Below are 15067 nucleotides of genomic sequence, written 5' to 3'. Positions count from 1 at the left end.
CTATCAAGAAACACGATTTGTCCATTCTATGCATGCAATGTTTTAAAACAATCCTACACATTTTATGCTTTCAAAACAAAGTAACAGAAATTAATTCTGTATGGAGACTTAGGACATGTGAATGATAAAAAAAGAGAAGGAAACGATCATATACTCTGAAAGGTGGTATCAATAAGGAGTTTTTCAAACCACAGAACAAATCGTCTCTAGGTTTCAAGATTGTAAGAGTAAATTACTGGTTTAAATAAATTAAATTATAAAATGTACCTACGTGGAATTGAGATCTTACCAGAATATATCCTCTAATACATCTAAAGGTAAAGGATGAGGATTAAACACGATAAAAAGTCTTTCTTTCACAGGAGTTTCAGGAGGGGCTTTTTTTTTGCATGATGGAAGTACAACATCTGTCTGGATTTGAGGCAACTGTGATCCAGAACTTCCTCCAAATTGCTGTTGAAGAGTTAGGTACAAAACAAGAAAAAGAAAAACTACACTTTAGGGATCTTAAGCCAAGAGCTAAAGAAATATGTATCATGGACCTGTGTGATCTTTTACTATAGCTCTGAAAAATTTTTCTATAAACATAGACCACATTTCTTTTATATCCTAAAGATGTACTGTGAAGGTTAAATTCTTACACACTTACCAGAAATTGCTGCTGATTTGGGTTATTCCACACCATTGAGGCAAGCTGTGCAGCTACCATCTGTGTTGCCATTTTTCTAAGGAGACTGGAGATAATAACGGGTAATTTACAGAACACCAGAAATATTCAATCTCTTAACAGTAACTCGTTTTGTGTCGTCCCCTCACTGGAGAGGTCAACTGTTTTCTATTTTTATTCTTCAAGTCATAATCACGTACCCAAAGCTTGGCTTTAGATACTCCTGGAATGGTACTTACTCTGTTGGATTACTCCCATCATCAATGAAGGAAACACCTATCCAATTTCCAGGAGGGTACTGAAATCCATGTAACTTGTATTTTGCATAAATAGCTGATGCTACGTTAAAATACTGAACCACTCCATGACCTAAAACAAAGTAGAGAATATACAGAAAATTAAAAACAGAGTACCTAAAGCCTGTATTGCCACAGAAATGAAACAATATAGAAATACTCTAATATACTGCTAGTAAAAACAGAATCAAATGTGTCAGAAAATAAAGTTCTTATACATAGGAGTATGGGTAAAACCTGTGTTCCTACAAAGTAAAGCATAATCCAGATTTTGGTAAAAATATGAACATGGTATTTTAAGGAAAATGGAATCATTAGCATAAGTTCCATCCAATGAGTTTAATTTTAGAATACTGGCTTTTCTTATATGACACAAATATACCTAAAAACCAACCAGTTTTTCTTAAGTTTTTATTCTTTGAAATTTACTTGAAATTCTAAAAATTTCTCTATCATACTGAATAGGAAATGGAATGAGAAGTGTTATCTGAAAGAATATATAGTCATCTTGTCTTGCTGTAGTGGCAAAGAGAAGACAAGTGATTATGTATGAAAAACAAAATGTAGGCAACAGAGGGTCTCAGATGAGAAGTCACATATTTCACATGCCTTTGGAGAGCTTTCAGGTAAGGGGATAGATTTCAATTCACGAAAGTGATACTTAAGGAGGGGACTAGTTTTATACTGGAGTCCTGATAGGGACAGCCCAGAAGCTTGTAACACAATCAAAAGGTTTTCAGGATATTTTATAATGTAACCCACTTTGGGGTAAACACTGTTCTGATTTAATGTTCCTGTCTAAACTTAAGCATCCCAACATTTTAATGAAATTAAAATAAAACTCAGAAAGCAAATGAACATATAAAACTGAAATTCAAATAGTGTTCTAACTATACGATATCTCTATCAATACAAAGGTATTCCAATGACATATGTATTTATCAGACACATCCAACCACAGAAACAATACAGAAGATAAAGGAACAAATACATTTCAACATGCCAGATAAAAAGGAAAGAAAACAAAAGAGAATTACATATGAATATAACAAGTGTGCCAGAAAACACAAAATGTGTGCCTTAGAATCAGAAAAAGAATGATAGAGTAAATTTGGGTTAAGGCTGGAGATGGTACCAAGTAGGTTCAGAGGGGCTATTCTGCTAAAAGACCGTGCTGGGGAGGGTAATACTGAGCATGTGGGGGTGTCTGTGGGAAGGGTGGGGACACTCCAGGCCTGTCAGCCCATATGACCTGACTCATTTGCCTAATTCTACTCAACATTCATGACACCCTAAAAGGACTAAATTACATATATCTACAGTACTGGAAAGATGCCAAGTATGATTGTTCTATACCACACCTCACCTCCAATTTTCTAAAACAAACCAACAAACCCCATAGATTTATGGAGTGCCCATTATGTGCCAGGACTTACATTAGGTATTTTACATACATTATTTCTAATTCTTATCTTACCCTGGCATAGAGGGTATTAATAATCCCACTTTACAGATTAGGAAAGAGAGGCTCAGAGAGGATAAGCAATTTGCCAAGGTCTCAAAGCTATGTGCCACTGCTGGGATTTGCACCTGAGTCTGATGCAAAAGAGAATGCCAACCTTTTTCCATTATGCCACAATGCCTCCATCTAAAAAAAAAAAAAGCCTTTAAAAAATCAATAGGCTTAAAAAAATACAAAGATAGATTAAGCTGACATTAGGTAATAGGTTTAATTAATTAATTAATTAGTTAAAAGTTCAAATGGATGTTAGAGCCTTGCTTGTATTAAGAACAGGAAGAAGTAGAAAAATAAGTAGGGCAATCAGGTACTTGAAATGAAGAAAGGGAGTTTCATTTTGAGGTATAAAGTTCAAGAAAAGAGACTTGGGGATGAACAGGAAAGGGTTTTAGAACTTACCTAGCATTAATCAAGAGTACAGAGAGAGACTCTACCTGAGGTATTTTTGTTGTACAACTGGAAACAAAAAAATGCTCTATTTTGACACAAAGTATCATTGGAGAAAAAACCATTTTAACAAAACACATTATATTTAAAAACAATATAGATACTATTTTACCATAATTTGAATAAGGATCTCGTTGAACTTCACAGTATTCCAATCCTGGTACTATATCAAAAATGCTGAAAAGCTGCTCTTCAGTGAAAGGAACTCTTGATACAACTGACAGGCGTTTGGAGATAGCTTCCTGGCCTCTGTTGTCATTCTTGTCAAAATTTGAAAATTCAGGTTGTTGCTCTCCTACAAACAATATACAAAAAAGTAAATCTTTAAATTTCTACACATTCAAGAATTCATTTAACATTTTATTACTAGAAAATAAAATGAACTTATCATTAAGTCCATCGCATTAAACAAAGTCCCTATATTTTGAATGACCGAGGAATGCTCTTGGTCCTCAGTACTATCAGAAGGGACCAACACCAAGAAAGCAGACAACTCTTCCCACTCTTCAGCTTTCAACACAGAAATATAAGCAGAAGCATGTGGTCTAAACGTCACAAGAATATGTTTACTACGCAAAACTGCAAACGATTGCAAGTGTTTTACCTAAAACAAAGCTTATGCCAAATAACATTCACAGGTCTTACTTTCATCACCTATTTTCCCCTTTTTTCTAGATTCTACTTTTGTCATTCCTCTCCTTTCTCTAGCTCTCATTTTAAAGCAACGGTAGCTTAGGGATAAAATTTTAGGATTCAATACTGAGGGGATATTTGTACAGCTCTTTCATACTTCTTGGTCAGCTGCGTCCATGTAGAAGCTCACCCAAAAAAGAGGCAGTGACATAGGTGAATATTTAGATCAGGCTTGACTAATCAGAGAAAACTGGAAATAAGTGGAAATAAGTATTAAATATTAAGGACATGAGGAGTCATGACCAACTTCTTAGAAAAAAAAAACACCCCACTACAGTTAGACTTCTGAACACTGAGATTTATAGACTGCTAATAAAAGAGTATTTCTAAAACCTCAAAACAGGATTGTATATAATAATACTATTAGTGTGAAGGTAGCCCACTTACCAAATGGAAACATATTTACTCTAGGTTCATGCCCCAAAGTCTCCTGCCTCATGTTATTATAATAATCTTGTTCTGAAGATTCAGATGCTTTATTTTTGGGTTCAGCCAAGATTGCCCTAAAACCTGAAAAAGACAATCCATGAATTTCAAACTTCATAGCAAATTTCACATACCTGCAAATATACTTGATTATTAGTGGTTGACTTTGTAAATATACTGTATAAAACAAAGTCTACACAACCAGACCTCTTTCTTTGCTTTTTTTGGAAGATGGCAAAGAGAAAATGAGAAACAGCAAGAATCTCAAATTATGGGTCAGTGTAAATGTGAAAGATCAGCAATTCTATGCTATTCTTTCCAATCTTCCCCCAACTACAGATGACATCGTCATTTATTCTCCCAGGCTCCTTCATAGAAGAATCCTGTAGGGCTTCTTCAGTCAAACTGTCTTCAAGATTCTTCCTGTGAAATCCATTTACAATATGTTATGTTTCATTCTAACGTCCCTGCTTCTGTTTTTAATTTAGATTCTCTTCAACTAATTACAACAACGCTTCAACTGGTCTCTGCCTCGGGATCCAGGATTTAACCAGGGGTTCAAGGATGAGCTCAAAAGGTGGGAAGGTTCCATTTCACCCTCTGAAACTTTAAACAAAATTGTTACGCGTGCATGTGCACCTTTCAGGAGAGAAGGTTCACAGTTTTCATCGTATTATTCAGTGGCTCCAAAAAGAATAAAAGTAGCCATCTTGAATTCTTCCTCTGGAAATCCACACTTGATGCTGTGGTTAAATCTACTGTCCTAAAACAGTTTTTATTCTTCTTCTCCATTTAAAACAATCTACAAGGGAATCCAAATGTAGACTAAGCTTGAACTCTTCATTAGCTCCCACATGGTTCCAGTGCACCTCGTTACCTCCGTCCTTTCTCAACCGTCCTTTCTCAAGAGAAACACTGCTTCACTCACACTGCTGCCCTCGCAGTACTAAGCAAAGACATGCTTATGTGCCTGTGCCTCTGCTAACGCTGCCGTCACCTTCTGTGCTGCCTGCTCAACACCAGATGGAAATCCTACTCTGATGCAGTCCCGTGTTCATTCAGTGCATTTGTTTCTCACCACCACTGATAGACTACATCACACACTTTTGAATATTTTCCTCATGTGGCCAATTTTTATTGAATCTACTATCAATGGCAGTATCTTTGATTAAGAGCTCAAATCTTTATTGAGGGTCTATTACTGTACTAAGTTCTTGAAGTGACAGAACAGACAAATAAGACATACTCCTTGCTGTCAAAGAGCCTTTAAGAGTTCTATTCTTTATTTTTGGCCTGTTGGATCTTTGCTATACAAAATAGCTGTAAATTCCTTAAATGCCAAAACTGCTTTATATTCGTATCCCTCTTCTTAACATGTTGATGAGTATACCATAGGGACACAATTAATACTGGCTGACTGAGAAATTTAGAAGACTCTGAGAGAAAATTTTGGTGTGCACTTTAGGGTTATCTAAGAATTCTACTGATTAACAATAATTCTTTCCAGTATGTATAGATTTTTATAATATCCTGAAACCCACTAATTTAATGATTTAATTCATTTCTAAAGGTCAATATAACTAAATGTATGAAAACAAAGGAAATTCTCCTTGGCTTCTTTACAATTCTTATTCTTCATTATGTACACCAGCAACAACAGAAGATCAAATTAATGTCACTCTAGCTTGAAATTAACCCAATGTATATTTACTTACCTATGTTAGCAAACCTTATAAATCCTATCCATAACTTACATGTTTACTAGTATATTTAATTCTATTTAGGGCTTACGTCAAATATAAACAAATATCAAAGAAAACTTAGAGTTTTTTTAATATAAAGAATAATTAAGAAAAAAAAAAACAACCCTGAAAGGGTAGGTCAATTTTTAATACTTAATATTCTAAAATACATACCAAAAAAATCCCCAAAACCCATGGAATAACCAAAATACGGCAATTTTCTTACTAAGTTAATGCAATTGCTCATATTTTTCTTCAAGATTGTGCTTCAATGAAAGCTTCATCACAGCCCCAACATTAATTTTCATGTGAGCACTATATATAGTATTTAAACTCTCATCATTAAGATTAAATTAGCATGGTACGGTTATTAGCAAAAACCAGTATTTGATTCAGTTATTTACAATAATTAGAATTTTAAGAAAAGTTTTTAACAATGTTAAATACATCCTTACTTCGATCACAGTTTTCTATTGCTTGGGCAGCTTGTGATGGTTTTAAGTATCGAACATAGCCCAAACCTTTACTTTCTCCAGTGACTTTATTCTTAATAATGCTGCAATACTCGATATCTCCATACACCTATAAGAGTAAAAAAAAAAAATTATCTTAGAGAAGTCAAAATTAATAACTGAACACATTATTTGAGAACTTAAAATTTATTTTTACCTCTTGTTTGCAAAAAAAGAAATTAGAATTAGAATTTACTGCTATTTTTAATAATGGAATCAAAATGTCACAAACTAACGAGACACTAGAAAAATAACCATAACAATAATATAACCAAGTAATAACATAACCAAAATCATGATAATTTTTATTTACTGAGCATTTGCTTTACATATATTATCTTATTGTCACAACAATCCCTGAAGGATACTCACACACACACACACACACACACACACACACACACTCACTCGTGTGTGTGAGGTGCGTGTGTGATATGTGTGTGTGTATACATACAGCTTACTTCACAGATAAGGAAGCTGAGCCTCAGTAAAATCAAATAACTTGCCTAAGTTCTGGAGGGAGAGTAAGAATTTGTACATGGTCTGAAGAACTCCAAAGTGTGGCTCAGTAACAAGGTTAAGAGCAGAGGCTCTGGAACTGAACCTTTTAGATTCAAATCTTGGGTCAGCCAACTTATTAACTAAGTAGTTGAGTTACACTCTGTGTGCCTGCCTCTTTATCTGTTAAATGGGGCTATTCTACCTCATAGGATTGTTTTAAAGGTTAAACAAATTAATACACCTAGAGTGCTTGTACAGAGTCTGGAACATACTTAACACTCAGTAAACATTAACTATAATTATTTGTCTTCTAAAAGAAGCACAAATGGTTGTGTATTCTTTTGAAGGAGAGACTCCCAAAGTATAACTCTAAAACACACTGGTTCACTCAGAAAGTTAATACTTTATTTGAGAAATGTGTTTATTTATTAAATGTTGGAATATGGGATATAAATTCTTAGTATTTATTATTTGTTTTATAAAATTCTCATGTAACCTGTTAGCAACGTAATTACTAGATAAAAATGTCTTATTTGTTCACTCAGAAAGAGATAGCAATTTATAAATATATAAGGTAAAAACTTTTCTTACTATTAAAGGAGATACGGGATATACAGAGGGTGCCAAAAAATGTATACACACTTTAAGAAAGGAAAACTGTATTAAAATTGTAATACTCAATATATACCGATAACAAAAGATGAATACAAGTCACATTTGACTTCTGCAATTACAAGAAATGCTCAAAGTGGTTACCATCAGCGTCTAGACACTTCTGATTATGGCGAACTACTGCTTGAGTAATGTTAACCAAAGTGTCCATTTGTATATATTTTTTGGCACCCGTGGTATATTTCTGGTATTTGTCATGTCTGACGTACATGTATTTTATTCAACTTTCACTTGGGAATTTGAAAAATACTTTTTACTACTTGTTTCTTTTCTTTCTTGCTTGTTGCCTACCCAATTCATAGCACTAAGAAGAATACAAAAAAGGATACAAAAATTACAATTCAAAACGATTTTAAAATTGCTTTTTAATAATTTTTTGAAAATATAGCACTGCTTATAAAAGTAAATGGCTAAACAGAGATTTAACATTATCTTCAAATTTCATTTACTATAATCTTGCTATAGTTCAGAGCTATAATTTTTTTCTTTAAATATAACTCCCCCAGAGGCCTAATTTTAGGACAAAAAAACCTCTAGAAAGAATAAGCTTTTCTGTGAATAAGTACCATGTTAACATACCATAAGCCTGTAAAAATCACTAGATAATACAATTCACACACTCAGGCTTGCCTGACTCACCCTTACAGAAGAGGTAATAGAGAGAAGCCATAAGAGGGTGCTTTGAAATTGTAAAGACCAAGAGAAGGCTCTGGATTCAGAGAACCTAGGTTTAAATCTTGGTTCTACCACTCAGTGTGTGACCTTACTTAAAACTGAGCTTTATCATTCATTTTTTTGAATCTGTGTTTTCATTATTACTATTTTCCAGTTTTTATATATTCTTTAAAGTTAATTTATTCTAGACTTAATATTTAAAAACCAGACTGAAATAGAGGATTTAAAAATAGTTATTTAATTCTTTACCACCAATCCAATGATCTATCTCAAACAACACTTCAGATTTAGTAACTGTACAACCAATTTAGGATTGGGAGTTATCACAGATGCTACTGGATTAGAAAACATAAGTACCTTAAATTTTTCCCGTAGATCTTCTTCTGTGTAGGATTTTGGTATCATCACAAAGATTCTTGTAAGTTCTTCATCTTCAACATCTCGGTGGCTTCCAGATGACCTGGACTGAGCAATGAAAACCTAAGAAACAAACAAAACCCACAAAATAATGTGAATGTGAAAAAAACCAGTTATTTATTTTCTTATTCCTTAAGTATACTTCCTTCCTTATTAGTATGAGATTCACGTTAGGTTAAATGCAATATAATAGGGTCTTATACATTTTTTTAAATCAATCTTTATTGCAATGATTTTTTTAATGAGATAATACCAATCTCTGTACTGTTTTTTCCAAATGTATTTTTACTTTCAGATTTTGGTTTACCAAAAGCAATCGTCAGTACATTGAAAAAGAATATGTACTACTTGAAACTTATGCAATTTTACTAACCATTGTCACCCCAATAAATTTTTTTATAAAGAAAAAACATGTACTTTGAAGTTGTTGGGTACAATGGTCAATAAATGTCAATTTACATGTGATTGATAGTGTTATTAAAATGTTACATCTTTACTAATTTTGTCTATTTGTTCTATCCGATACTAAGAGTGTAAAAATCTGATTGTGAATTTACCTTTCTCCTTTTAGATCTATCAATAATGCTTCACGTATTAGGTTGGTGTAATTGCAGTTTTTGCAATTTTTAACCTTATAAACTGCAATTACTTTTGCACCAACCTAATATTTTGAAGCTCTATTATTGGCTGCATAAACAATGGGGATTGTTGTGTACTTTTTGACTGACATTTGTATTCTTCAGAAAGAATCCTGTTAATACTCCTCCTGCTGAAGACCATTTTGTCTGATACAGCAGTTGTTTCTATCCTTTTCAACTACTTTGTATCTTTATACTTAAATTGTGTCTCTTATAGACAGTATTTGTCTTTTCTTTAAATCCAGTCTGACTATCCCTGCCTTTTAACTGTTTAGTCTATTTGTTTAATGAGACATTTGATATAGTTGGGCGTAATTCTAGATGGTCCTATTTTTAATTTTCTAACATTAATCTTTAAAAAAGGTAATTTAACCATACTCGGTATCATATCAGTTACCATCCAGATGATGTATGTGAGCAAGAAAATGCACAAAATGACTTGAAGCTCTATACTCTACTATTGGCAATTTAGTTTTATTGAAACATCAACTATGACATTAGGTCATTACTTGAAATTAGCTTCATGGTATTGCTTTTATTTAATTTGTAAAATTGTTTTGGTTTTTACATTCCAGAGGAACATTAAAATCTTTAAATAGGATTGTGGATTTATTTATGGAGCCATAAGCATAAGAATTTTAATGGCTATTTTATTGTTTATAACTTGAAAGAATTTAATAAACTATAAATCACCACACAATGGCACTTGAGGGTTTTTTCTTCTTTAAAGGGGGGCTGAATGTTATTCAAGAATGAGAAAGCCTGGAGCTATGGAATTTTAGAGTATGAGGCAGCAACTAAAAGGATCCAGAATTTAATAAAGCCATGAGATTTTAGGAATATTGAAAAAGAAGGCTTTGTTTGCTTGGAACAGCTGTCACAGAGGTGTAGAATCTTGCTTACAAGACACAGCTACAGACGTATCTCTAGGTAGAGTCTATTTCCAGTTTCAATAAATCTACACTATATGCCCACTATGTGAAGCACTGTATGAGACATTAGTAATAGAATATTGAGCAATGCAGAAATGGCTCAATAGAAAAATTAGTCTGCTGGATGCGGTCAATAGGCAAATACGAATCGGGAACCTTTAAGTATATGGGAAGACATTAGGGGGAAAAAAGGAGTCTCAGGCAAGATTTGAGATTGGAGGTGCCATCAGATCATAAATTCTAAATTTTAGATGACCATAGTGTTGAAATTTTCTGATAAAGGAGACAGTATCTAAGTAGACCGTATGTCTCTTTAAATATCTCATGGTCAATTTCCCCTGAAATTCATGTTCACAGACTATGGGCACTAAATTATTAGAGATATTTTTGCAAAGTTAAAAACCAAGATTTTTCTCTAGTTTTACCCCTTTCCTCCAGATAATGCAGCTGGTCACAAGATGACTCTTACTTGGACAATCTTTTCTGAATATAGGCCTGGTGCTTAAACTTTCTAATTTGTCTAGTAGATCCTCGGAAACTTCGCAAAAGTACATGAGAAAAATTAAAGCTGAATTAATTTAACTGGGAAATACTGAAAAAATCAACAAAAAGTCCACTCCAGTGAAACACAGTCCAAGCTGCAGCTGCTGAAGAATGAACTGATGGTCTAGCTAGGCACTATAGTGAAACAACCCTCTGGCTGAAAACGAGTGGACAAAAATGTGAAAAACAGAATTTAACCTTTATCTTTAGGAATAATTTAATTTCTCTGTGGCTAAAAGGGAGGCTACATTTCAGTGTTGGGAATTTCACTTCTCTTCTAGGAATATAATCAAGGCAGGATGGGGTGGTCAACCGGTTTGAAATTTGGAGAACTTTTTTGGTTAGGATTTCTGTGGTTATGTTATATTCAAAAGTATAAAAACCCTCTCTGCTAAGAGATCATAATTAGAAGGAGATGAAAATATCATCTAGTACAGGAGTTAGTACACTACAGCTTCCTATTTTTCTCCGGCTCATGATCTAAGAATTGTTCTTACATTTTTAAAGGGCTGTTCAAAGAGTGTGTGACAGAGACTGTATGTGGTTCACAAAGCCTAAAACATTTACTCTCTGGCCCTGTAGAAACCGTATTTACAAACCCATGACCTGGCATATGCTGTAGCCTTCCAATTAATTCTATTGATGATCTGTTCTCACCCACTTCAAAGCGTTTGGGAGCTAGCAGGAGAAAGAACGCTCACTGTCTACTGTGTTGCTGGTATAGACCCAGGCTCTTTCTCCTTTGCAGATGGAGGTAAAAGGAAGACCTCCAGAGACTGAAATATCTGTGAGTCTTTCATTTATGTAAGTCCATATTTATAATATTCTTCTCAGTTTTCTGTAGTAGGTGGGAAAAAAATGGAAAAAAGAAAATTTGGAAAAGAGAACTTTGTGGAAAGCTCCAACAAAATTACAAATACACCAACTATTTTTACAGGACAGGTGAAGGGTACAGTTTAAGCCACTGCCAGATTCTCAAGATTAGGCCCTGAACTGAGTTCATAGCAAGTGAACTCACAGCAAGGAATGCTCTCTTGGCTACTGCGGACAAGTAACAGGACATACTGAAGGCTGACCTTGTGCCAGGCACTGTGCAAAACGCACAAATTAAGTCCCATAACCCTCAAAAGCACTCTTTCTGCCATGTGTCAGTTATCTTAATTTTACAGACAAGTTAAGTGCAGACACTGAGTATAAACACCGCCGGGGTGAACTAAGTACACGAAGCAGCATTTACTACGACGACGCTGCCGTCACAAGGACTTGGCTCTCCTTCAGGCTATTCACCTCGGTGTGCTCTCAGAGAAAAGTGGCAGGAACCACACGTATGGCATGAAGACCTTCACAGACAGCCTTATGTCAACCGAGCTTAAAAATCACAAAAAAAAAAAAAAAAAAAGGGATGAATCTGTAACAGCAGCCATTTTAATCACCTGCATTAAGTTTTCTGTCCATGATGAAAACTTTGGTCAGGTCGTGGGAAACAGCCCCACATCCGAGGGCCACAGTTGAACGTACTTTTATCACGGGGTTACGCCCCATACCTACCTGGAGAAAAGTAGGATTACCAATTTTTATAATGATAACCCGGGGGGGGCTCTGAGAGAGGGGCACGTAAGTCCTCAAGCCAGGCCAGGGCCAGTGTGGGCCAGGAGTCCAGGGCGCGGCTGGGGGCGCGCGGAGGGGCCGGCCAGCGACCGCAGCTCTGCAGCCCGCGCCGCAGCCGACGCCCGGCCTGACATCTTTTCCGCACCCCCCCCCGCCCCCCAAACACCGTACCCCGGTGCAGGCTCGCGGGCGGGTCCGGAGAAACCCTCTCCCCAACGCCATCGTCCCCTGGCCTCGCCGCCCGAATGCTCCAGGGAGCAGGTGCAGCGGAGGAAGGGAAGCCCGAGCCCCACGCCCGCCCCCCGGACACCGTCCCCGCGGGCACCCGGCGTCGGGCACCCGCACCTTGATGGGCTTTGTGTCGTTGGGGCCGAGGCACCGGCCGTGCATCTCCTCCATCGCCCTGCAGGCCTGCGAGCTGCGGGCGAACTTGACGAAGGCGATGCCCTTGGACTCCTTCGTGTGCTTGTCCCGCACCACCCAGATATCCTGGATCTCGCCGAAGGGGGAGAAGCGCTCCCTCAGCACCGACTCGGGCGTGTATTTGCTGATCACCAGGAAGATGCGGCTGTTGGGAGGCTCGTCCAGGCTGTCCACGCCCAGGCGGAAGCCTCCGCCACTCGCACAGCTGCCGGCTTCGTCCATGGCGCTCCAGCCCGGCGCTGGAGCGAGGCCCCCGTCCCCTTCGGCCCCCTGCGCTTCCGCCGTGCCCACCACCGCCGCTGTCGCAAAGCCAGCACGGGCGAGTGCGGAGCTCCGTTTCCGGAAGCCGTAAGACTCGGGCACGGTCCGGCCGCGCCGGGTGCCGGCTTCCGGAGAACTGCCTGCAGCGCCCCCTGGCGCCCCGGGGGAGCCTTTTCCAGTCCTTGCGGTCAATCCCGCGGAGCCCAGGCACAAGTACCAAGTGTGCAATGCTAGCTAGTTCCTTGTGGCCAGGACGGCCCAGTCTGGTGCACAGGCCTTTCCAACTTTGGCTTTATCGCCCATCCCCCGACCCCCAACCCGCCAAACAGAAGCCAAGGATTCTTCCCCCAAAATTGGCTATCTTGGTCATAAGCTCAATAGAGGACCACCACCATAGGACAGAATTAAAACAGAAAAAGCCTTAAAGCTGGAAAGGCACCTTTGAGCTCGTCCAAAACCAGCCTCATTTGTTGAGAAAATGCAGAGGAGGAAATTGAGGCCCGTGCAATAGCCAAACAGTAATAGAGATAAAAGTAACAGAGCCAAAACTAGAACCCACCCCACCTGCTGATCTACTCCACTCCCCCAGGCACCCTGAGGGCAGAACTGGCGGACTGCTCAGCTGTGGAACTAGGAGACACCGTAAGGTGCAAGCAAAATGTGAAATGCATACTCACTTCCAAGGCTTATTGTTAATAAGCCTTGAGGAGAGGTCAGTAGAAAACTAGCAGAAATCCAGAAGGCTTGGATTTAGCAGTGGCATTGCAATGAAGTGAAAGGAATAAATCAGAAAGTGGTCCAGGAGCAGAGCTTCTTGAGTGTTCAAGTCCAGACTTCTAAGACCTGGGTTGCTGTGAACTCAAAAGAGAGAAACACATTTATTGTGTACCAACTATGTGCCAGGCTCTGTGCAAGGAGCTGTACGTGCAATGGGTAATAGGAAGGATATGATCCCTGCCCTTAAAGAGTTTTTCATCTGTTGTGGAAATCTTACATGCAAATAAGTAATGCAAAGTAATGTCAGATTGTGTTAAACAGTTCTGCCACTGAATTGTGCGAGCTTGGACAAGTTACCTCAGATTTTCAATTTCAGTTGCCTCAACCTTAAAGTAGGAATAATATTACCCACTAAATGGGGTATTTGTCAAACTTAGTTAATTGACTCATCCATTCACTTAAGCAACAAATGTTTTTGACTTGTCTACTACGTGTTGGGCACTGCACTTTACTGAAGTGCTCTAGTAGTCAACAAAATGCTCACTCTGCTTCCCTCATGAGTTAATCGTTTGGGCTTGTGTAGTCAGGATTATATGAGATAGTACACATACCGTGTTTCCCCGAAAATAAGACCGAGTCTTATATTAATATATTTTTGTTCCAAAAGATGCATTAGGGCTTATGTTCAGGGGATGTCATCCTGAAAAATCATGCTAGCGCTTATTTTCCAGTTAGGTCTTATTTTGGGGGAAACACGGTAGAACTAATAACTTAGAGATCAAATGAGATAATATGTGTACCATAGCACGATAGAGATTAATTTTCTTTGTCTCTTTGACTATGGTATCCACTCCTCAACTCTTGATACTGTACAGTGGGATGGCAACTAGGAGTCTAGGATTCTGGGTTCTCACCCTTGATTTAGCTAGGATTGTGACACTTTCACCTTGCATTACATTCCACATTTGTAAAATGTAGGCTTTGTTTACCCTGAAGCTTAGCAAGTCAAGGAAGTATTTTATCTTAACTTTCCACTTTATCTTTTCCAGACCAATCAAGATGAAGGAAAACAATGTGGTAATGTAACAATTTTATTGATGTGTGAGGAAGTGCAAAGATTCTAGCAATACTATTTGCACACCAGTGCCATCTAGTGGAAAATGTATAATTTTCTTAAATTGCACTGACTGGGGTTTTTCCACTCTTTGTAAAATGAGATTATTGATTTACCAATCCTGAAAATTTGGGGCTGATATTCAGATCAGTTACTTTTTTTTCTTAAAGAAAGGATTAAAGATTGCATAAAGCAAAACCAGGAATGTAAATAATGGGAAATGCTAGGAAAGCAAAATTTCTTTACCACTCAATTATGTGAAAT

General features: G+C 37.4%; 1 protein-coding gene across 16 annotated transcripts in view; it reads right to left on the bottom strand.

Moving 5' to 3' along the window:
• RBM45 (RNA binding motif protein 45) overlaps positions 1–15067 on the bottom strand; it is a gene marked incomplete at its 5' end in the record, with an annotated part of 56540 nt that overhangs the window by 14868 nt on the left and 26605 nt on the right. For 15 of the 16 annotated variants that reach the window (XR_013993518.1, XR_013993519.1, XR_013993520.1 and 12 more), the window contains 8 exons: positions 290–453; positions 650–734; positions 907–1036; positions 3042–3224; positions 4010–4132; positions 6246–6372; positions 8508–8630; positions 12634–13082. Coding sequence is in view for 6 of the 16 variants with exons in the window: in XM_081051504.1 (XP_080907630.1) it covers positions 290–453; positions 650–734; positions 907–1036; positions 3042–3224; positions 4010–4132; positions 6246–6372; positions 8508–8630; positions 12634–12933 (1235 nt within the window). Of the gene's footprint in view, positions 1–289; positions 454–649; positions 735–906; positions 1037–3041; positions 3225–4009; positions 4133–6245; positions 6373–8507; positions 8631–12633; positions 13083–15067 lie in introns of those variants that run through there. The other variant, XM_081051505.1, reaches the window with a different exon arrangement.

The sequence above is a fragment of the Rhinolophus hipposideros genome (genome assembly GCF_964194185.1).
Source record: "Rhinolophus hipposideros genome assembly, chromosome: 6".
NCBI classification, from domain to species: Eukaryota; Metazoa; Chordata; class Mammalia; order Chiroptera; family Rhinolophidae; genus Rhinolophus; species Rhinolophus hipposideros.
Note: the sequence above shows the minus strand (reverse complement) of the source record. Positions and strands in the feature narration are given on the sequence as shown.